Source organism: Perna viridis, chromosome 1 (assembly GCF_037379345.1).
Source record: "Perna viridis isolate PV_CMFRI_1.1 ecotype Kerala chromosome 1, ASM3737934v1, whole genome shotgun sequence".
Taxonomy (NCBI): Eukaryota; Metazoa; Mollusca; class Bivalvia; order Mytilida; family Mytilidae; genus Perna; species Perna viridis.
The window spans coordinates 41297318-41322870 of NC_142445.1; the positions used below are offsets into that span (position 1 = coordinate 41297318).

Consider the following 25553-nt stretch of genomic DNA (forward strand, 5'->3'; position numbering starts at 1 on the left):
TTGATTACCGCTATAACCTTGGTTCCCTTGATTACTCTTCCATAAGGTGCCATATATCTTGCAACTAATATTATTGTTTGTAGCTGGACCATATCGTTTATCTGGAAAAGATGGACCACTTGAATTGAGCAGAATACACTGAGGAAGACTCCATGTGAAATATCGTAGGAAGTAGTGTGAATTTTTTTGTCCGGACCTCAAATGCAATATTGTCCTCACAAAATAAGCAATTGAACTGACATTTGGTTCACTTCCAAAAACTTTTTTTATTTTTTTTAATAATGTATAACACTTTTATGTGGTGTTGTTAGATAACAATAATTATTTTAATATACTATTTCTTTTGCAATCTTCTCAGCAAAATACAAAACAAAATATAATTCATTCAATTTGAACTCCCCTCACCAATGGAAAAAAAATGTTTACCCGGTAGCTGTTTCAGATTAAAAACCAGGAGCTGCTATGAAATTCATGCAATTCATAGGCGAGTAGTCATCAAATCTTTCAATAGCAACTGGTCAGTTTAAATTTCCCAATAGCTTTGTCAATCCTTTGTATTGTTCAGCAGATTGGTAATAAAAGAATGTCATGAGTGTTAGAAAGTCACTGTAAGATTTGTGTTATAAACGTACTATATTGAATTTGTGATTACAGATATTTTACCAAATGGAAGGAAATGTAGTATGAGAGAGTAATCAAGGTTCGAGTGGTAATGAAATGAATAGATTCCAGGAATCTAGACAATCTGGGAAAATAGAAACACAAAACAAACAATATGAAATAGAAATAGCCAAAATAACATGTACAAAGAAACGAATAAATAAATGAGCAACTCACACCACTATTAAAGCTGATAAAACGGAAAAGGTGCACATGTTTTGTAAGCGCCCTCTGCTTTTCTTGAGCGAGGTCAGATTCATATGGTTTGTTTTATAACTATCTGATGTGCATCTGATACGTCATTTTAATTCGTGTTAATGATGAATAGAATATATACAACTGTATCAAGCGATCACAGTGACTTTAAATACAGAGGACATGCCTGGTTTCAATACCAATGTTGATAGTTCAAAAATGTACTTTTTTGGAAGTCGTCATTTTAAGCTTCTTTACTATAGGCACAGCAAAATGATTTTCCTTTTATACATAATTCTTTTTCTCAACCTGTCTACCCAATTTAAGACAAATTGATTAAACGAGTACACAAAATTATCTGTATTAAAACAACGTGCACTTTCTATTTTCCTTACATGTATTTCTTTACATAAGCAAACACATATTTAAAATAATTCGTAAATTCAGAATAAAAATGAAACTTCAAAAGCCCAACTATGCTGTTTGCTCTGTTGCGGCATAAACAAAGGTAAGCGAACAATGTTCATTGATTTTAAGTAAACTCTGAGATTATTCTTAACGTAAGCTTGCCCATATCATACAGAAAGAACATATATGTTTATATCTAGATAATCTTCACCGGAACGTCATCTGCAATGAGTCAGTTTATTAAGATAAACACATATGTGGATGCACTTATTGAAAACAATGTAAGCACACAGAATACATATACAGTAGTTTACTATTGCATTGAATTATCAAGTCCTAGTCGCGGTCACTATTTCCTGTAATATTTATGTAAAGATTATCTTATTCCTGTCTAATATAACTAAACGGAAAGATGTTTCTTGATAGGAAAATACATGCAGCACTATATAAATGAATTACATGTACTTATTCCAAACAAGACATGTTGAAAATTAAGGCCTCTGGGTTTACTTAGAATTGAAGTATTCATGGTTTTTATTTCTTCACTAATATCTTCTTCTTTTGGGTGGGGTGGGGGATATGAACACAATATTTGAATTAGATTCTCCCTCCTACAAAGACTTCTCGAATGTTTACCTCTTTGACTTGTGATTTGGAATTCAGTTTTCTCACCTGCTATAGTTTTCCTATCATTTTTTATCTATACCGAACATGACATTTTATCGGCATTTTTTTCTAGAAAAGCAGAGGACGCTCGACATTCGGCTGCACCTGCTCCATGGTCAAGGTTTCAGTGGTGTTCGGTTTACTTTTTTTTCTATGTTAGTGCTATTTTCATGTTCTTTCTAGTGTGTCTATATTTTTAGTGTATATTGCTTATACTGAGATTAAGTCTTAAACAAATAAAACTTATAATTGTATTAAAAAGTATGATGGTTTGAATGGTCGTCATATTTGAGGATTACAATTATTTTGAATTTGTATCCTCATTTTGAGCAGATATTTCTCTTTTCTAACCAAATAATTCAAACGTTAATTTAAAGAAATCATGGGTGCTTGATAGGAGTTAAAAATATTTAGATTGATTTATCTTTCTTACTGCGTTGAAAAACTCATGTTTTCTGAAGCCCACAAATGTTAAATTTGTGTTTGCCAATCGAATGCGAAAAGTCGGGAACAAAGCGTCTTACTTATTTAATCGTTTGTTTTGTAAGAATCAACTACAATGAGAAAATCATAAACATGCAAACGTGCACAAACCAGATATTGATGTTTTTTTTCTGCCAATAAATATGCATGACCCAGTTGCTAATACAATCATTTATCTTAAATTTCTTTGTTTCATTCTTCATTCTAATTTTCTCATTTCATTTATCTTATTTCATTAGAGAAACATCGGCAAAACAGTCAAAATGTGTGTTTATCAAGTCGTATTATGGTATTAAGACTCAAAGGCACGTTTGACGATAAATTGCGTGATATTTCCTTTTGATCAATTTATTTCATAACAACGTAATAATTTGAATAAATGATATTGCTTAAAAACTACCACCCAAAAAAGATATATCAAATATATTCCAATTATGATTAAAATGTTTAAATTATCTTCACCGAAGTGTTTGCTTTTACTTTAATTTTTTTTTTAAATCGTTCTATTTGAGCAACCAACATGTGTTGACTGTATATTTATTGGTGATATACGGTCACTGACAGTATATAATACTTAGGTCCCACCTAATTTCTTACACTCTACACGTTGACGTACTCCCATATAGTTAGAGTGGGGAAACGCTCTCGGACCCACATGGGGTATGGGAGTAGGCCAGAGCGTCAACACAGCAGCCCAGCCGCTAGTAGGACATACTCTGACTGAGTTCTTCGGTCAGGTATCCCGAAGGCTGGGCTCCGCTTCCTTCTACTGTAAACTGGCATTACTAACAGAAATCCCGTAAGGGGCGGTCGTGCGAGTTTTGTTGGTATAGTCTAGACCGTAAAAACCCCAAATCATCTAATTTCTTACCCTTGAGCTACCTGTTTATCGTAGCGTCACTATCGGGGGTCACAAGTAGGGAAAAATGTAAAATAACACGTCGTATACAAATATTAGATTAAAAATGATAAGGATTGCAGTAAAAAGAAATAAAAACGATATACGAATTCGCCACGAATCGGATAAAAAACGCTCGTCGAGCTACGCGTTTTACACCGATTCTAAACCTCATCTGTATATTGCTTTTATTTCAAGTCAATATACAGTTATTTTCATTGTAACTTACTTGCAGGCGGTTATGATTATCATCCTTATGGATGTGACTAAGGATGGAACTTTGCGAACGGCTAATCTTATTTTTCAGATTCTCGACCAACTTTCATACAGCTATGATATAACTTATTTTGTGAATGGAAATCGATATAGGACTACAACCTTTTCTTAACATAAAGCATTCCTTGATATCGGGTAACAGAATATCGAAGTTTGCAATATTGATATGATGGGTACTTTGTGTGTAATGCATTTAGGACAATTTCCAGAAGAAAGGGTATGCGTTTGTACAATACAAAAAACAGTTAAATGACAAGGACAAAATCATTTGGCTTTTGACATCAGAAGAGAAATATACTATCGTGAAAACTATCTAAACCGAACTTGTTTTGGATTTTAAAATTGTTTGGATTAACGAAAAACTTTTTTTTCAAATCGCTTGCCTAACATAGAGAGATGAAACAATTTTAAGACCCAGTATTTACATTTGCGTTGTCTCTCCAGTTATTGCAATTTGAAATACAGATATGCCATTTTCAATCCAAATAAAGGTAGGCGACTAAGTCAATTAATACGTCCCAGATAGAAATCTGCTGTATAATATACCAATGTGTCCTGTTTATTTCCACAGATCACCTGTATAATCTTTAAAACACTGTCATTCAAATTTGAACAGCTCTAAATTATGATGATATTGTCATAACTGACTAGGTTATCGACATCTATTCCAACTTCAAAGACAGAACACAAAAAACTACATAGGTGTCCCGTGGTAATAAAGTAGGTCATGATGGTATATTATAAGGTCGATTTCTATCTGTGGAACTATTTAAATCACATAGCCTACCTAATTTTTATCAGTATCACTCTATTTCAGTTTAATGAACTTGTGATGCTGGCATTAAACTTTGGTTTGATATTGTTCCTGAAAAAATTGTTTATATGTATCTGTAAGGTAGTTCGATCTTACCCTTCTAATATTTTGTATATAGATTCTACTATTTTGTTTCTGAAAGATGATCGTAAATGAACATACTTTGAAATGTTAACGTAAAAACATGGGTCATCTGACTTGATTTTGAGATAATTGATCCTAACTGTAGAAAATATGTCTTCTTTTTCAACCTTTTAAATTACTTGTGTAGAGAATTGTCATTGCCTTGCTTACTCTGACAAAATTGGTGTATAGAATTTCTGACAAATTTAAGAACACTTATTTGACTATCTTTCATGTTTCAAACAGAAAGTTGTATGTGGCGGAACTCTTTTTCTTGTAATATTAAAAAAAAATAATTTAAAGTTCCCCATCCCATTTCTATATATAGAACAGGTCCCGCCAATTATTTCCCTTTAATATAAGTTTCTTGGTATGTATCAACCCTTGATAGAGTTATTTTAAATTAATGTTGATAAATTTACCATGCAAATTCATGCGTCAAACAGCTTTGAAAATAACATTAATATCTTACTTTACATAACTTCACATGATATTTTTTAATAAAAAAAATTCAAATATATGTGTGATTTTATTTTGCACAATAACATTAATAAATAAGTTTGATAAACCTTAAAGATGTATTTATGTATCAATTTCCTCTTTTTCCAAATGATGTTTGATATTAAAATTCTCTTTTTCAATTTTGGACGCTTTTTTTAGTGTGATAATCTTTTATTTTCTTTTTAACAAGGTCAATTATGAGTAACAGTTGTACATTAATGTGTCAGATATCGCTTAAAAATGTCAAGTAATTAAAATATTGTTAGTGGATAAAAAGTGATAACGATCATTTAAACATGTCATTATTTCGACATTGTCGTTTTTAAACACGCTATGTCAACATTTTTGACAAAACTATGCTGTTATTTGCCTTGGTATGTTGGGATACATGTAATGACTTTTTCATGAGTCTAATCTGCTTTCGTTGTCAATAATCTTTAACTTTATCATAAAAAAATGTTCAATAGTTTAGAGTGCCACTGACGTCCTGTTTATATAAATCTTCTGAAATAAAGAAACCTCAATATCTTTCTGTAAACAGTGACATATTCCGAAAATGACGTATGTAGTAGAAAGTGATTGTTTAATTTTTTAACGCAGATGCACAACATGTTATATAAGAGGTCTCGTACATTCCAGTTGCTCAGATTGAGTTTAAGAACATAACACTGCAACATCAACAAAGTTAAATTGTATTTGGGAACAAATAGTACCATCCCTCATTGACGAAGTGTGAAGTTTAATGGGAAATGAAAAAATAAAAATAAATTTTACTAAAGGACTTTCTAACTCAAATTCAGTTGCCTCGAAAGACAACTAAAATCTTATTTAATTGAAGGATTTTATCAGATATAGTAGCCAGAAGTCTTTTTAGAAAATCGTTTGAAATTTGTCCAGTATTTATTCCCCTATAACATGTTTTTCTTTTTTGAAGGTTTAGTGATATAACGAATACAATGTGTTTTTACTTTTCTTGTAGTAACAACATTTGTACGTTTCCTATAGTAACCGCTTTAATAAGAATTTATTTGCTCCTTATAAACAGACTATTGGGACAGTGTTTTTTCGTAGGATGTAATTATTTCCGGAATTTATAAATTTATGCTTCTGTACCATTCTTTTTATTTCGTGAAAAATAAAATTGTTACCTATGCTATAGCAATCTCCCCTAGAACAAGATATTTAAGATGCTAATAGTTTTCTTTGTATATAACTTAACGGCTATAATATTGAGATACGTTTGGTACAATGCTGATTAACAGTATAGTTACATTATTTCAAACCCTTTTTAACAGAAAATATAACATAAAAGAAACAAACTACTTAAGTACCATTCTGTGTAAGAATCAGGCAATTAGTGACACATCATATTTCTCGATTTGGTTTTTTTTTTTTTTTTTTTGTCTCAAATGTATTCAATACGTCTAGAAAACAACTGAAAAGCTATTTAAATTTATCCTGAAGCATCTGTGACATAGATATTTTTTACTGCTTATATAAGGAAGAAGTGCAGGAAAATTTTTCCGCCATTTTTCCATAGTGCATTTCAACTGAATTTGACCTATCAGTATCTTAAAAAGGCAAATTTTACAAACACTCCATATTATTTCTGGAGGTTATCAGGTATAAATACTGGATTAATGCAATAAAATTTCTGTGTTTTTCCCATTATGTGACACCCCTTCAACACATTTTTCCTGATTCTTAGACGGAGAAGTACTTAAGAAACTAAAATCATTATGTTCTTGTGCTTATTGAGTTCCTGCAAGAATATTAGTAGCATTACTCAAGTTAATCGAAGAGGTAAATTGCTTTCTTATTGAAAAAAAAAACATTTTCATTTCATAGACCAAATTTTGTATGTGCTAAAATTTTCCGAAGTGTCATCAGTGGGATAATTCAGATATGTCAAAGTTCTTAAACAAGGTCTAAAAAAACAGGGAATGGAGAAGATCTAAATAAACGATGAAGCTTAATGTGGACAAGCTGATTTTTATTAGTTTAATAATTATGTTTTCCATTATATTTCATTTCTTTAAATTTGATCTGTTCTCTACAGTGGTCTGAATTACTATACGCTTCATTGCATTTTGCATTTACTTCACATTGTGCCTAAAATCTGCTCACTGACTGTTACTGGTTAAATTACACTTAGGGGTTGGATGTCCTTAATTTTTCACTCGTGAGTAGTATCTTATTTTGGTATAAATACTCAGAGTTTTGTACAGTATTTCAATGTGGAATTAGAAGGCCAAGATGTACATATTAGAAAGCAGTATAACCAGCAGATAAGGTATTTATGATGTTCATTTTTCCATAAATTTCAGTTTTCGTACTGGCATTTTGCAAGTTAGAGCTTTTAGCAACTTTCATTTTAATTCTTTGATTACTTTGGTTTTTAATATCATTGAGTCAGTTTAATTGATTTGATTCTAAGGTACCTTGTTATAGTGAGTACTTATAAAGAACTTTAATGGTCATTTCGTGTTGTATTATTGTTAATTGAGGGTATTACATTTAACTGCTTGATTGTTGAGTTGTGCTGTATATGTGTTCAATCTGTTTTGAACATGCAAATGCAATATGATTGATGTTGTTTGTTTGAATATTTGCAATAATGTTCTTTAATTTGCATATATTTGATAATTAAATTGTTTTGTATGCGTATTTATATGTCTCTTTGTTCATATTTTGTAGGTCTTTTCAATGTCTTCTGTATCTGAATTAAAAGTAATTACATATTCATGTTTTCTTTGGGCCATTAATTGATATCGAGCCCCACTTGGTCATCACTTAATGATAAAGTAAATGACATACAGCTGAACTTCACTCGCTCGAACTCGGATTTCTTAAATTCAAAGTACCAAACTTTTCTCTTATATAATCAACGTAAATAACCTTTGATTTCTCTGACTAGTAGGTCCTTTCAGTAATAAAGCTTAGAGAATAACTATCACTAACTCGAACACGTCAGCCATTTTTTAAGGTTGGGTAATAAAAGGTGTGAAAACCTGAAACCCTATCATTAATCAAAGTGTCATTTTAGTTAATTACAGGTAATATTTAAGTCATGATTACTAATTAGATAGTTCTAATCTAACATAATACTAATTGAAGTTCGAGAATGTCCCGAAGTCGGCATGATAAAAACATGAAAGAAAATTAATATCAGCAAATTATTGACGAAGGAACTGGAAATCTGAAAGTTTTTTTTAACGCAAAGACAGCATTTTTAATGTCAACAAATCAACATTACCTTCCGAAAGCAAATTAAAATATCCAAGACCTAACAAAACTTCGTAGGAAATAAGCAATATCTAACGATAAAGTCGATCTCGGATCGGCAATGAAAAAAATCCAGAAATCTACGAACTTCGATTTATTGAACTCGCTATGACTCGAACAAATTTCAGCTGTTACTATTATAAAATTTTTGGGCTAAATGTCGAAATGAATATCTTACATTTCTATGTGAGTATCGAAACCAGATAGATGTAAAATGAGGAGATGTTGTACAAAGCGAAGAAAATAGACCACGCATTGGTTTCCGAGATCTGCTGAACTTAAAACATCAAAATGTATGATGACTCAACCCATCACAAAACTGTATTCTTTGGAACTGTGTTGGAAAAATTATGGAAGGTCAACCACTCAGACTGATAAACGAATAGAACAAAATGCCGCTTTGAATTACTAAGAGAATGGACATAAAAAGGTACTACTAATATGGTAAACAGACTGTACGTAACGAATTAGAAAATGTGGAATTATAATGAAACGAACGTAAACACAGACTATAGTTGCATAGTCTTTAATTTAAATTCAATTGTGTTTAACAAAACGCAATTTTCAACTTTGCAAAGTAACTTTCAGCTTTTGTTTTATTTTTGCGTTTATTCTTTAAAGTTAAACTTTTGCGCCCAAAAAATGTCGAAAACGTCGTGGAAAATAACACAATACATTATTGTATTTGCATTGTCGACTTTGGCGTTGGTTATGACGCCAGCATGGGCGGAAGTTACATCATGTTATTAAAATGAATGAACGTAAGATCGTATATAGTAACCAACAACCCCCGATGTAGTTCTAGTACCCCTATTTGGTTATTCTTTAAAAATAATTGGTCATCACTGCATAATAGCCAAGTTTTTCCAATTTAATTCTGTCTATGGTATTTTCCATCTAATCCGGGTAAAACTGCTACATTGACCTGAATTTACTTTAAGAGACCAGACTTTCGTCGCAAAAATATGGAGGATTCACTTTAGTGTTATCATCGATTTATAGTGTACGTATACCACATTGCTTATAAAAATTGTAACTACAATGTAAAAGGGCAGCTACATTGGTACTTCATAAATATTTAAATCAATAATGTAAGCGTCTTTAATTAAAAATCGACTATAAATACGGAATTTATTGCCATAGCACACTGAAATAAAATCTAATATTCGGTCACCTCAATACTTAATCTAAGTCTATAAAAAATTCTGCATAAAATGGTTTAGTCCGGTACAAAGCCTTTGCTTTGAACGTAGAATTTTGAAATTCTGCTATGGTAACGAAAGGTATAGAGAGAGGAATCAAGGGAACAAAGGTTATATCGGTAATCAAAAGAATGCAATCCAGGGGCAAAGACCAGACATGAAAAACAGACAAATACAACAAAGAACATAAAGTAACTAAAATCAAACATACAAAGTAACAAAAGCAAAATAACAATAACATGGGAAATTATAATATCCATGGAGTCGTCATAATTAAATATGGTATATGTACATACATGTTTTAGAAATTGATTGTGTATGTTTCATTTTTCTTATTTATTACACAACAGTATGAAATACAAAAATATATTTTTAAATGCATATTAAAATGTTAATAATACGAGTAGCGAAATAAGTAACTCCCTTATTCTTCTAAATGTTCATTTTAAAAAAATAATTTACAACTTTATTTTTATATTCAGACTTGTTTTTAATATTTTTTATTCCGGTTTTGTTTATATTTCTAGATGTCAAATTAAATAGCACTAAAGATAAGAATCATGCAAATTATGATTAATGGTTTGAAACCCTACATATATCTATTTTTGATATTTTGTTAAAAATGTTGTACTAAACAGAAAGGAATAAGTGCCTTTACATATAACTCTTGTTCTCAGGAGATAGAATTTATTTAGAATGTAAAGTAGAATTCAAAATTAAGATAAATACATGTAACTCTGCAAATCACGCTGAAATACAATTTGAACTAATGGATTTTCGACGTGAATTGTTTCCTAAAAACAGACCGATTGGAATGTATAATTAAACATTTTATAATATCGACCCATAATGCAACTTAATAACAATATAAAAATTTGTGGCACTTTTGTGGAGTCTCACATATTATAGAATTTGCATGATTCTTACAAACACTGCTACTTTACTGATCCAATTTTGTGTTTTTAGAAGAAAAACCTATTATAGTTAAGTTTTGAACTAAATATTGAAAATATATTGACTGAGCAAAAAATTCCTATGGTTTTTGAGAATAATGCATGCTACAAAAACGTTTTGCAGGGCGAAGCCTGATGCGACTAAGTTTGAACCATTAATTGATGGGAGAAGGATGTACACACGATTCAAGTTTGATGGAAGAACTTTGACCCAAAACATAATTTGACCAGAATAGAATCGAAGTGGCCATTGTTTGGTCTTTTAGTTCCTATAAGGTTCCTGTCACAACCACAACCTAACAAATAGTTCCCATACGTTTAATATATATGTATCATCAGAAAATGTTTGTTTCCGGACGTTTTAAAGCCCTCAAGTCTTTATCTTAAAAATAAAGCACAGCCTTTCTTTGGTGATTTGATCTTGTTTCACATTTTTATTAAGATCCATTTTCTCTAAAAAAAAAAAAAAAAAAAAAAAAAAACTTCATTCCGGACTTTGGAAATATAATAGATATTGTCCTCCTTTTTTCATAATAAACAATAAAATCAATTTCAGTATGACCTTACTGGAATAGAATATTGTGGAACAAATTATAAACATCGATTTGCTTTTATCTGAGTTACGTAGTTAAATTCTATGAAATCATTATTGATACATTGACCCCTAATTCTAAAACCATTGGGGCCATCAACCCCAAATTCAAAACGAACATTTTGTTTTGTAGTTTTGGTCACTGCTGTAACCTTTGTTCCCATAATTACTCTTACAAGCTTTATTGTAAAAAAATAGTAAGAAAAACAAGAAGCTAATACATTATTTATCGCACGAAAACCAAGTGTCTACAACCGGCGACACGAAGGACAAAGTATAAATCATTTGTGACCATTTAAACAAGGGTAAAATATATGTATGTTCAAGTCCTAAATTTGTGGAATTGATTCAATATACCATGTATTTTGTATTTGTCTGGTACAATAAAGTTTCCCCAAAAATAAAGCTAATCTTCATTTCGAAGACAATTTACGCAATAGGCAAAGAATCCTTAATATGCAGGACGCATCAGTAAGGAGCATTCTTTTGGATTTCAACGCCTTAAGATAGTAGTGGTAAGCTTCCTCAAATTTCCCTAAAGTTTCCGCGCAAATACCCAAAATCTGCCATGAAATCTCTTGAAATGATACAACTTTCATGTAGGGAATATCAGAACATATTTCTTGCAAAAGTTGATACTCTGATTCGGAATCTGAAGTGCATCCTAAATGATGGTAACAAAGTACAGATAACATACACGCATAAACACTAGGATCGAGATGTAAGTAAGTTCCATCGCTCCCGAGCATAGTTCTCTTAATTGTTGTCTCAAGCTCAAGCCTCAACTCTTGTAGTTGCAATATATTAGAAAAATAAATTACTTGCAAATAGTTCTCCTTAAGCCGTTTGTTGTTTTCAATGATAACTTCCAAACAATCATTATATCTACCCGTAATGTACATAGCAGTTGCGAGGTACAACAAAGCAACGCTTCCTGGATGATCGTTGTTACGAAAAATTTCAGTACAGGTATTTAATACCTCTGTTGTTTTTAGTTGCTCCATTTCTTCCGTTATCTTCTTGAATTCATGAGAAGCAATGTATACCTTTGTTTCACTTATCCAGGTTTTAATTGCTGTTTGTGTCAAAGTAGAAAGCTTTTTATAGCATTGCACTGAAATCAATGTACTAAGGAGAGCTTGTAATGTTTTTAAATTGTATTGTTTGAAAAGAAATGAATAGAATTGGGCATTGATTTCGTGCCACGAATGGATTTCTTTATCCTTGTTTGAAACGTTGTCAGTTTCCATCAGTGACAAGTCAATTTGTTGATGATCATTTATCAAAGTTTGAAACACTACGTAGGGGAGATCAATTGAATAGCAATTAAACAAGCCACAGCACTTTTCCCCAAGCACGTTTTTAAGGAAAGTTTGTAACTGCTTTCTTTTATGGCTTTCCATTCTGCATGCAAACATGTTGTTTGCAGGAACAAAGAAATTTGGACAATTTTCTGTTTTTACCCAAAAGTACAGGCGTTCAATGCATTTTCTAAAGTTTTGGATAATTGTATTTGATGACCATGTTGTGTCTGAACATTCATGGATTTCCCAGAAAATTGTCGTTTTCATAATGTACGAAGAAAGTATATCTTTAAAAACTTCTTTTGAATTCACAACTTCGTTCAGAAATAGTTTCAACATTCCATAGCACATAAATTGGACATGGTTTAAAGAATATAATAATTTCTTTTCCATTAGAATAAAGGAAATCCTCCACTCAAAATGTTCATTACTGGAACTTTTGAACCCCACAGGGGCAATCTGACAACCTTGAGATATGCACTCATCGACAAGATCTTTTGAAGGCCATACGAATCGTTCACATCTATGTTTCCATGATGTAACTTCAAATGGTAGAAAAGTACATTTAAGGCAATAAGCAATGTCACAGTCTCTATGGCCTTGCTTGATAGAAGTGCAAGGACCATGGGCAAATACTTCTCTTCCAAGTGCCGGAATTATATGATTTCGGAATTTGAAACTTGACAGATATTCAACGCCATCCCAAAGACAGATAGAATCCTTTATTCTCTTTTTACAATTTGATACATTGTCTGCTTTTATATGAACATAGCCAGGATATTTAGCTGATCTTTCCATTATGAATGCCTTAAGCTTTAAATCTTGGGGAATATCAGTTAGTTCTATTGCATCGTTGACTATAACGTTGTCAGAAAAAACCACCATCTGATCAACGTCTGATGTATCTATCCTTAATCCTTCTCCCCTGCTGCCTAAATCATATATGAACTCTTGTTTTTCTGGCTCCAAACGATGGTAAATGTATTGCTTAATATCCAAAAGATCTCTTCGGATTTTGATGATGCATTCTACCCAAGTTCTTCGCAGAGGTCTAAGTAAAGAAGTTGAGAAAGCTTTTCAATTTGCAAAAACTCCTCCAACTCTTTGCTTTTGTCAACATCAATATTATTGTCATAACAGTATTCATGATACAGTGTGGTATACCTCTGAAGAAGTCTTGTTTCTATAGTCGGTTCTGGATCATACCCAAGTTCAGCACAACTTCTTAAATATCGTTTCCAGGCAACTCGCTGTTGACTCGGGTTCATATTTGGCTGGCAAAATATGAAAAAAGTCAAATTTTATACTATTTGTGAAAATGTTCGGAAATAACTAATAAACGTTCAGTTTAAAAAGGACAACTGCACTGCAGTCCCGGAAATTAAGCAATTATAACTGCTTTATGATATGGTATTAATCTGATAGACATCAGTGTACTTGTTGCAAAAAAAAACAACTGAGCAAGTTTTACTTAAATCTTTAGATAAAAAAAACAACTTAGCAAATTTTACTTAAATCTTTAGATAGAAAAACAATATTGTGAGTTTTACTTAAATCTTTACGCAGGCAAATATTTTTCGCATGAAATTCATGTTAATCGAGCTTCACGTGAAATTCATGTGAAATTCACATGAAATTAACATGATTTTCATGTGAAATTCACTTACACGAATTTCATGTGAACATTTCGTGTGAATTTCACGTGAAGGCTCCATTCACCCGAATTTCATGTGAACTCTGTCACACTTAGTTTATTTGCTCAATTCAGGTGAAAATCATGTCAAATTCGTGTGAAAATCATGTCAAATTCGTGTGAAAATCATGAGATATATTTTTGCTTGTGTAGATAAGAAACAATGTTGCAAGTTTTCCTTAAGTTTTAAAATAAAAAAAGACAAACAATTTTCCGAATGCTACACGCATATTTTGCGCATCATTAAGTAAATACGTCGAATTAACGGTTATTGGTGATTACAACAGTGGTCATACGAAGTTATAAGAATTCAAATGGTGAGCATGTTTTTTTACATTAACTGTAGATAGTTTAAAAGTGGAATGACATTACAATGTATCATTCTTGTGAAGGCATATTATCAGCAATTTATTTCCCCTGAGAATATTTTTAGATATAATTGTTTTGTAACTGAATGTTTAAAAAAAATAAATTTTAAAATAAGATCAAAGTAACGGTTATACGTCATATCAGATATTATTCGCTCGTTTAAAATAGCAACAAAAACTACGAATGACGTATACAAAACAATGTGTGTGTGTGTGTGTGTGTGTGTTAAACTAGGGAAAACTAGAGAACTAGCTATTTTACATCGATTAAAAAGAATTGAAAATGAAAGGTTAGTAAATGACCTTAAGGATGGATTAAAGAGGTAAGTCCAGGTTAAGGGCCGTAACTCCTACAGATCATTGGTGCGTTTGTGTAAACCATTTTACATAATCTCATATAATTCAAATGGATGCTTCATAAGCTTTGATGAAATCGAATAAAATACAACATATCACTGATTTCAAGAGTTATGTCTTTTACATCAGGTTAAAGCATATTTCTGTATAATACGGTAAAAAACTATGCATAATACTGGTTAATACTGGTTAACAGGATTAAGAATTGAACATTGTACATTGCTTAAAAAGAAATAACCCATGTGAAAAAGAAAGAGAATGCTTTTTTACTCGTGTTTTGTTCTTAACATTCTTTACAAATGGTACACACAGTCGACAAAAAAAGTGAATTATTATATTTAAGGAGTACATGAACTTACTCAAGTATTTGTGGAATTTTATTTTATTTCTTTAACACAAAAACAGAAGTTTCCTATACGACACGCATTTATAATGAATGGTTTAAAACCTGCTTGTTTAAAAATAGAATAATCCTATTCATAAGTTTGTAGCCACCCACCATTAATATTAAAATTTTATTTCATTTAAATATTTCAACTCTCTTCCAAGCATATTTAAAATTTGGGCATCATAGAAATTTCCATCTCAATAAATATTTTTGATAAATGCATTGAAGTAATTTTTAAAAGTAGAGGTCAGTGGGTTAGTTTGAGTAGTAGTTTGAACTAACTTTAATAGAAACACACCATGTAGTGGTTATCATTTGATTTATATACTATCTGAGTTCGTATCGACAATTCCTTACCTTTAAACCTTATACATATACAACTATTAAACAAATATATGTATAATGAGAGAAACAGATCTTAGTTCAGCTGTAAACATGGCACACCTTAAATATGGATTTTAGTTCCTGGTTGTCAGTATGTTTAATGATATAGAACAAGACAGAAGCTTACACTTAGATACTCATGCATTTCTTAATCCCAAATATTTTTTAATGGAAATTCTTGAGTAAACCTTATAGAAACTGTATTCAAAAATATAAGTGAAAATGAAAGTTACCCACAGGAGATATTAACAGTTAAAATTTGGTTATGGTTATATTCTACTATAGAAAATACGGGAAAATTTCCCGCCAGAATTTTTACTCTATAATCAATTATATACATTTTTCTGTTTCTTTATCTAAGTTTTAACTTAGTATTGGCATACAGATTAGAAATCAATATAAGTTATATTTTGACAATTTGTCCACAATATGTCACCATTGTTACTTGAAACCACAATATACTGGTTGAAAGATGGCACTTGTGATACTGGCAGTGACAAATCGATAAAATTACCTGACCCTGACTGGCATTTAATTTGGCAAAGTTTTACATTTGTTAGATAAAAATTGTACATTGTAACATCATGTACAATGCAGTTCAACAGCAAACAACAACTGCTTATTAAAATGTCGCTTATTGAATCCTAGTCAAAGTTCCCTTTTCCTGCAATAAACATGTTGAGTAAACATTTTATTTTCCGTCTGTACGAAACGGATATGCATGTATTGTACAGTTCTATATAAATGATATTATTTTTTTCAAAAAGATTCAGGTTGGGACATTGATGTCTGTCTTAACTGTAAGTATTTTAGCAAAATTAACAGTTTTTGTCGTAATTCATTATATATTAATCTCTTAAGAGTATTCTATAAAACTGCACTGGATCGGGGGGGGGGAGGTCACTAGCCATCTTTCACACATAGTTCATTTTTTTCAAAAAGAGACGAGTTAACCAATTCTGAATAAGTCTAATATAGATACTCATTAATTGGGTTGAAAAATGTGTATTGTAGAAGAAATTTCTAACAGCATGCCCTTTTTAATTAAAAAAAAAACAACAGTTCAATAATAAAGAGGTTTGTCTTTACGTAAATTACTTATGTTTCAGTCAGGAATGGGGCTGATAACATTCAAATATAATCAATTAAATAATGATTACAATGGTGAAATATAATCGATTACATTGTTATTACTCATAATTTCAAATGTAATCGATCACATATAATTACTTCAGATATTTTCACAAATGAATGAAAGAAAAAACAATCTTCTTTGGCATATGTAAGTAAATGATATATTTAGCAAAATAATTTATACAATTTTAAAGCAAAAGAAATAATTCATTCATTATATACATCATGCATTTCAAAACTGGTAAAGCTTTATTTTAATCTAATTAGTAGACTCGGTGTATGTTTATCTGAGTTGTCAAAATTTAAAAAGCAACAAATGTATAGCCAAAAAGAAAGTTATTTACAAATACAAGCACTGATTAATAAGTTTGTGTAAATATGTATCAATCTTTTAATTAAATTTTGACTTGCATATATACACCATAGTACATGCATTTAAGGATTTTATTGAATCGAACAATGAAGAAATATTTTACAACCATAGATAAAAATGCTGGATATTAATCAAATGTTCTATTAAATTTGCTGTCGAAGATTTTGCAAATATTTTTTATAAATTATTTTTAAAACATTATGTAAAAATCATTTTCAATTGCATATTTCCTATTTTCTGTGGTTAATAAGAAGCAGGTAACAAGAAAGAATGAAATAGAAATTAAATTTCTTTGCAGTGCTACATGTACACCACTATTGTGTATGAAATATTATGTCCAGTAGTCAAGCTTAACTTTCAGCTGCTTAAATCAATAAATATGTTAAGCTTTATGAATAATGTAAAAGAGTAATCAAAGGAACCAAGGTTATAGCGGTAATCAAAAGAATGTAGGGACAAAGGCCCAACATGGAAAACAGACATACACAACAAAGAGCATAAAATAACTAAAATCATACATACAAAGTAACAAAAGCAAATGAGCAACTCGGACTCCACTAAAAACTGGGAGCATGGACCAGGTGCACCGGTAGGGTAAGCGTCCTCTGCTTTTCTAGAAACACCCGCCGAGTTGCTCATAAAAAGTCAAGTCCGGGGTAGACAAACGAGGAAAGGAAAACTATGACCCGTTGAATAAATCAGTTTTCATGGTGCAGATGGATACAGCATTGTAAAAAGGGGAAATACGTCATAATAATCTCATTTTTAAGTACTATTCTTTTAATTATGTAATCAAAAAGTTAACAGTAATAAACTCAACGATAACTGAATTGTGCGAATACTATGAAATAGTTATCAATTACATTTGATTACGATTACGGTCAATTGAGATTACAGGTTAAGATTTCCCCATCCCTGGCTTTAGTTGAGATACAAGCTCTTCCAGTTTTAATGCGTGTATATCAATATTGGTTCATTTCGATGCTTTATGATGGATTCTGAAACTACTTTACTATATTATTTGTAACTAGTTACACACTGTTAAAAATACTATCGGCTTATCCTTTTTAATTGGCTAATTATCTTTTGCCTCATTTCAACTTTTCACATTCTATTTCATTGATTTTATCAATTTTGTTAAGCCTTTAATGCGCGTTATCATTCTTACTGCATTTAGAGCACTTTTATTAGTATTTCTTTTATAAAACTGTAAGCAATATTAGTACAAACTCCATAAAGTATTCTTACTCAATTCAACTTTGATCATAAATAACATTTTTATACTCATTTTATTTGGATCTCACCTAGACATACTTTGTGTACGTCAACACATCATGTATTGATGGTGTGTATATTTTCGGTTACGTTGACACGTTTTATTTAAAGATTTAAAACCAACAGAAGGGAGGTAGAGTACAACACAAGTATATAATCAATCAGAATCACTGATTACCAATGAATATGCATATTTAAAAATATCCTTTCACTTTAATATATTTTTTGTTTGTTCATTTTCTTTTTTTTTTTCGTTTTTATTTGTTTCCTTTTTTTTTCGTAAGTTTGTTTGTTGTTTGATTTGTTTTTGTTTGTATGTTTTTTTTGCTAACATTCGTGCTGACGGGCCTCGGTCGAATCCATGATGTCTTCTTATATATAGTATTTGGAAGGAACGTAACCACTAGGTAGATAAGTATTGTTCGGGAGAATGTTTATGCTCTCGGGCTTTCGACATGTGTAACAGATGTACCATCAGGCAGTACATTTTTTCAGTGTGTCTTATTTGTCCAGGATCAAACGACTTATTGATAAGAAATCCTGTTATTCACAGTTGGTGTATCAAATACATGTATATGTCACATTTTGCAATTAAAGGGTTAGATGTATATACTAAGTAATATGCACAGTGTATAGCAGTTCATAGCAGGAAATAAGTCTGGTGGATTTGTAGCATATCGCATGTTGTAGGAAAACGATGAATAGTTCATTATACATGGATGGTAGACAAGTCTGAAGAATACTTGCATCGTATATTATTCTTTTCATTTTGTCTTAAAGATGAAAAATGCCTTTTTAGCCTTTGTCTTCAGACTCTTCAGTAGGGTCATATAGTGTTTGAACTCTCCCTTATCTAAACCAGATAAACCTTGGTATATCTCCTCTATCGCTTGGATAAAAAAAATGTTAGATAGGAGCATTGTTAATTCTGTGAAGGTATTAATTTTTCCGCTGCTAATTTACGCGGATTCTGTCAAATGAGCATATTTGCGGATATCAGTTTTGGTTGATTTAAAAAATAAAATGCGTTATGTAGTGTTAAAAATCAATTTCACATGTACTGTTTTTCGAGGCTTTCTGTCAAATGCAAAAATAACAACAAAAATTAGTACATTTACAGTAATGAATGAGAAAGATAAATGACAAATTGCAATAAGTCCCTTTGAATGTACGTCTAAAGTAGTACTGCTACTACTGAAATCCGTTTCTTAGATATCTCATAATTATAATGATTCAACCGCTTCCGTGGTTTCTTTGTGGCTTGCCCGTCAATTACGCAATATTAAGTGGGGGGGGTGACGTAGTCAAAAAAAGTGTGTCGGAGCGGGAAATTATTTCCATCTTTATATTGTTGTGTCTGGGACCTAGCACAATAAAAATTCTGTTTAGCATGTCGGAGTAATGCAAAGCCAAATCTGTTCGATTGTACAAACATTTTTGCCCCGAAATATCTGCCATTTTGACGTTAAACTTTAATGTTTCACTAAAAGTACGTCATTAACTATTAACCATATCTTTGGATAGAGTGTTATCTTCAGTAGAATGCTCAAGCAGACTTTGGCCCTGCAGGTATCTAGACAAATCCTCGTTGCTATGACGCTTTATCAATTCTTAGTAATTATTTTCTCCGACAATATCGTCTTATCTTGGTTTTATTGTACATTTATGCAGCTTCTGTATAATTTGTATCATCTTCGTATATGAATCAAAATGCCCGACTTCACCGATTTACATATACGAAGATAATAATCATTTTGATCTTACGAGGTGATGTAAAATGGACCTTCATGAAGTCCTTCGATACTCTGTATGTCAATAATTTATATCTTCTACTACTGTATTTTTTACAGCAAAACATAACCAATCGACGACCAGAGAAAATGCGGATACAAATCATATTATCATATTTCCTATTTCTTGGTTTGATTAAAGACTCTAACGCAGGTATATATACAAACCGTTTAAACCTTTTTTGCGCGGACAATCTTTATTTTTTTTTATTTTTAGTAACATATGCAAAAAGTAGAGGAAAAAAAAAAAGTACATAAAATTTTGTTATGTTGTTCATGCGTTCTATGCGTTTTGAGTAACCTAACATGACCAGCATGTAAACCAAACATAAGTGAATATAGATATCATTCAAAAAAAATATACAAGAAGTTCTTATTGCCTATAATGTCCCAGTAAGAAGTAAAATAAAGCACTATTACATGTCAGAACTACCATATTAAATGCAAGGAATCAGCATCATTGCTTTAGAGGTTTTGTATTTTGTGGGACTGCAGACTTCATTAAAAAATATACAATGAATGATATAATTTACGTCAGACAAGTCTGATTACCGGGCTGGCTAGGGAATACCCCTGGGGGTCTCTGCTCCACTAGCAGTTGCATTGACAAAGAGTCTATAACATTGAAGAACCCTTCAAAACGACGAATATAAGCCCCGCATTTCCACCTTAGAAGACATTTTTCTGTCTCATTTTATTATATGAATTACGAAGAAAATTTTTGATAAGTTGATAATGTTTAGTTGAAAAATAAGGTCTCTCTGAATAAAAATAACAGTCTTCTACCTTACAGCAACCAATGAATTAAGATATGTTAAAATTCGTATTTTAAAAGGTCGTAAATCATATAGATGTTGCAAAATATTTGAGTTGCAATTATGCGAATTACGTTTATTACAATGACAATTATAGTATTCCGAATCGATGGCTTTTACATCTGGACAATGTTTACTCAATTCAAGAAGCTTTTGTGTAAACCGTCGAGCCCATCCAGGAAAATATTTTAGCTGTACAGTAACGTTTAATATAAAACCGCCATGATGTCGACCAGCTAGAGTATCAAAAACCTTTTTTTTTCATTCCTCAGGCCTAATTACATTTACAACCAATTATTATCAGTAATAACCGGTATTATTATTTTTATTATTATTATTATTATCTAAACAACATTTGCAATTTAACTACTTTTCATGTTTAATTCCAGATGGTAGAGAATGTAGTTACGGATGGGTATATGCGGGGGAAAATTGCTACTTTTTTAGCAGTTTCACAGTTGACTTTTTCACAGCGCAGGTATGTCACTATTATACTTATCAAAAGATATTGACATACTTTTTACAGAATGATTTCCCAAATACTTTAACACATCATTTCATGTTTGAAAAATATGTAGCAATTATCAAAATATGAATTATTAGTTCAAATCCTATATGTTTCAGTTTGTAATCTCTCTAATCGAATGAAAGTACATTATTTGTAAGATACGGACCTTATTTTTATGTGAGTAGAATTTTTTGTGGGGCGCTTAAAACCAACCATCGCTATTTCCTGTTCACTGTAGGTTTTATTTCAGAAACAGAGTAGTTATTTCATAATTGAGCGATACTGGTGATTTAAATATGGTAGTTAATCACTTGATAATTTTTGGTCTTGTATGATTTGAACATTTTAACGTTTTTAGTCATTTAAAATTTAAAGCTCAAGCAGTGATTTTGGGATATGTAGCACAATAAAAACCTGTGTAAATCGAATTCTAAATAAATGGAAACCTGTCCAAAACAATTACCTCTTAAATGTCAATATATTTTGAACCTATCAGAACCAAACACTATTAAAAACCATGCAATTTTTTTAAGGGATTCGACATTCAGGTTTCATTGTATTTAATTGAATTTGTGTTGCACCAGTATATAAGCTTTATACATAAAAATTCTAAATCTTAAATTGGTGTTATTAAAACAAGCTGAATGATTTTTTTTCACAGGGTTTTTGTAATGTGTATGGCGGAAAGTTGGTTGAAATTCATGGAGAAGACGAATTTGAAGCACTTAAAAAAATATATAAGGGTATGACATGTTTAAATAATTAACCGTTATGTCCATTCATCGCTGCTATGCCTCATTTTATCAACCAGTAATAAATCATTTACAAGTTACTGATTGTTATTGTCTTTATCCATAAATTTTGATATTTGTTTCTGAAAATAGAATTTCCTTAAAAATTCTTAATTGCAAACGTTTACGGTTTTCTTGTTATATTTTAATTTGTATTTAAATTATCTTTTATAAAAAAAAATGCAACGGAAATTAAGCAGTTAATTGCAAGGCTTCTTAAATACGTATATAATCAACCAATCATGCAATTTTCAGAAGTAAACAAACCAAACTTCATTAATATGACAAATGTCAGAAATCTTAATAAATTTGACCAAACTCTATTATCCACAGACATGCATTTATTATTTCTATTATTTTTAAAGGACATCAAAAGTATTGGATAGGTCTTACCGACCTATTTGTTGAAGGGAGCTTTGTAAGATCGATGACTCTGAAGAAGCAGATCTTCACCAAATGGAGCCGACGCGAACCAAATAATTATAAAGGGAGGGAAGACTGCGTTGAAGTATATCCAAAAACAATGGTATGGAATGATCTTCCTTGTGGTGCAAAGCGGCAGTTTATCTGTGAAAAACCTTTGTAATCAATATGTATGAAGCCAAGAAATGGAAATTGGAAATTGATATGGATAAATATTATTAAAACTATCTCTCTTCTTTATTTTTCTTGTACCACCAATGATAATTTTTTTTATTCATTTTGACCACTTGTTAAAAGGGATTTGCGATTTATTTGTTTTCACATATGGTACATACATGCTGTTTGGTAAGAAAGTTAAAATTTGCCATCCATATGTTTCCAAGTATTTAATTATGGTCCAAAAAATGCGAATTTGGAGCTCATTGTAATACTGTCTTAAAGAAAGCGTTGAATATAGGAACACAAAGACATATAAATACTCATACAATTGTATTAATTATAAAATGTATGCAGAAATATAGAAAATTATTACAAATATGCACACAAATAGCGTCTGCATGTTCAAAACATATCGAACACATAACTAGAACAATATTAATTTAGATTTTAAGTGTAATACCCACTGTTAACTATAAGAGTATATTACAACTGACTATTGAAGTAATGTATCGTTGCATAAAATCGACTAAACTGACTCGTTGAGTAAGATAAAACATTGAAATAAAAAAAAAGCTTTAACTTGCAAAGTGGTAGTACAAACAAAAAGAAAAGTAAATAAATGGAAAAATGAACATCGTGAATATCTTAATCTGTTGGCTATACTACTTATAATTTAACATGCGTGTTGGCTTTTGAGTTCCACATTGAAATATTGGACGAAATTCCGTGTATTTAAACCAAAATAAAATACCATTAACGAGTGGAAAAATTAGAATAACTTATTTTTATATATTTAATTAGTTTTTTTTTTTTTTTTTTTTTTTTTGGTGATATTATTGTTACGTTTATTTAGCAATGACAATAAGGAAGCAGACTTTATAACTAGGAAAATGCAAAAAATGCACTAAAGCGTAGCGTAGCTTAGATCTCCGAAGAAAACAGATCAAATTTAATTAATTAAAATACAAGTCAAATACATGAAAAAGTAATTAAGGGAACCAAGATTCTAACGGAAATCAAAAGTAATTCAGAGACAAAAACTAAACAGCAAAAACAGGCAGACACAACAAAGAACATAATATAGAAAAAAAATATAGAAGAACCAAAATAGTACATACAAAGAAACAAGAAAATGAGCAAAAACTTCGAACATGGACAAGGTGCACTGGTAAGGAGTCCTCTGCTTTTCGACAAACATCCGTCGAGTTCCTCTTAAACGGAAAATCCGTGGTAGACGGAAGAAGAAGGGAATACTTTGACACTTTGAACAAATCAGTTTTCATGATGCAAATGAATGCACTGTAACGATCCATGAGTTCTTGGTGACGACCATTAAACTTCTGTAGTGATGACTTATATCTTGTAGCAACATAGCTCTGTTCCAGAAACCTTATTGAAAAAAAGTGATGCGCGGCACAAAAAGTGTGCGTAGTTGCTGCAAGCAGTGGCATACAGTATGAGTTGTGTAAAACTGCAAACGCAGGTGCTGAAAAAAATGTTGACAATACGGAATAAAAATTCATCGCGTTTATCGTATAATTTAGTCAAAAGATTTTTCCTTTTCCTTGCCATAGTAGTCACAGCGGTACGACTTCGAGTCCCGCGGAGGGAACGACCAAATATTTGCTTCGCAAATTTGACAGTTCTAACATCGTTGGAAATTTTTCAGACCTTTCTATACGTTTATAGATCTTCCCTGTATCAATTTGATCCGATGGAACAGTGTAGCGAATAGAATCGTCACATTCTGAGACGTTTGTATATATGTGTGTGTGTGTGTGTGTGTGTGTGTGTGTGTGTGTGTGTGTGTGTGTGTGTGTGTGTGTGTGTGTGTGTGTGTGTGTGTGTGTGTGTGTGTGTGTGTGTGCTGCTTTCTTGACAAACAATGAAGTATAATGTATTTGAGACGATATTTTAACTGAGTATTGGGAATTGTAGTATAAAGGTGGGAAAATCAATGGTTTTAATGCTATGGTTTTCTGATAAAAATCTTGAGGGTTTCCAGAAGATCTATAGTTTTTTTAGGATCCAAATTGAATCAGTACCTCTACGGGAATAATAAGTGAGTTGGTAGGACTGGAGAGCATCTTTGACAGATGTGAGTATAGAGTTTTGAATGAGGTTTAGTGCTGCATTTAGCAGATCCAGCTAAGTATCGCTGTTTGGATGAATTCGTGACCTTGACACAATCATCGTCTTTAGTAGAGTAATCAAAAGAGGATAGCACGGATTTATAGTTTTCCATTATATCTTCTTTGTGAGATAGCAGTGTTGGTGGTATTGCTGCTATTATTTTCTATGGCTACCTACGATAATAAATATTGGATGTTTGGCACTTTACAGACAAACACAGTAATGTTTTGGGCTTTCTCCGCTGATACGACAACATGTTTATAATGTATAGTACATAATGTTTTTGCTACATCTGATGTAGCATTGACACTTATTGACTTGCTTTAATGTTTCACACGTTTCAAAATTAAAGACATCACACCATTTACCCACTCTGACAATTTTTTTTTGTTTTGTTTTGTTTTGTTTTTTTTGTTTTTTTTTTTTTTTGTTTTTTTTTGTTTTTTTTTTTTTGTTCTCGTTTTGTCCATTTTATTTATCCATTTGAATTATAACATTATCCATAAGAATAATGTTATAATTCAAATATTTATGGAGCTTTGTTCACGGTATTTGAGACCTTTAGAAAGGACCTAACGAAGAGATTCGTATTTTATGATGTT

At 31.3% G+C, this 25553-nt stretch overlaps 1 protein-coding gene and 1 pseudogene across 3 annotated transcripts; one reads left to right on the plus strand and one right to left on the minus strand.

Moving 5' to 3' along the window:
• Positions 1 to 8819: 8819 nt before the first annotated feature.
• On the minus strand, positions 8820 to 15622 carry LOC148628794 (uncharacterized; annotated as a pseudogene). The gene is made up of 2 exons (XR_015924497.1): positions 15524 to 15622; positions 8820 to 13634 (listed from the first exon to the last, which is right to left on the minus strand). The product of XR_015924497.1 is annotated as an uncharacterized LOC148628794 (transcript).
• A 593-nt stretch (positions 15623 to 16215) lies between these two features.
• On the plus strand, positions 16216 to 22886 carry LOC148628795 (CD209 antigen-like protein C). Of its 2 annotated transcripts, XM_088594626.1 has the most exons (6): positions 16260 to 16350; positions 16786 to 16832; positions 20183 to 20276; positions 21327 to 21415; positions 22107 to 22188; positions 22602 to 22886. In XM_088594626.1, the coding sequence occupies exons 3-6, from the start codon at positions 20213 to 20215 to the stop codon at positions 22820 to 22822; spliced, it is 456 nt and encodes a 151-aa protein (XP_088450752.1). In that variant the 5' UTR covers positions 16260 to 16350; positions 16786 to 16832; positions 20183 to 20212; the 3' UTR covers positions 22823 to 22886. The 2 variants fall into 2 exon arrangements, with proteins under 2 accessions (XP_088450741.1, XP_088450752.1); XM_088594615.1 differs by lacking the exon at positions 16786 to 16832 and having other exon boundaries at positions 16216 to 16350.
• The last annotated feature ends 2667 nt before the right edge of the window (positions 22887 to 25553 follow it).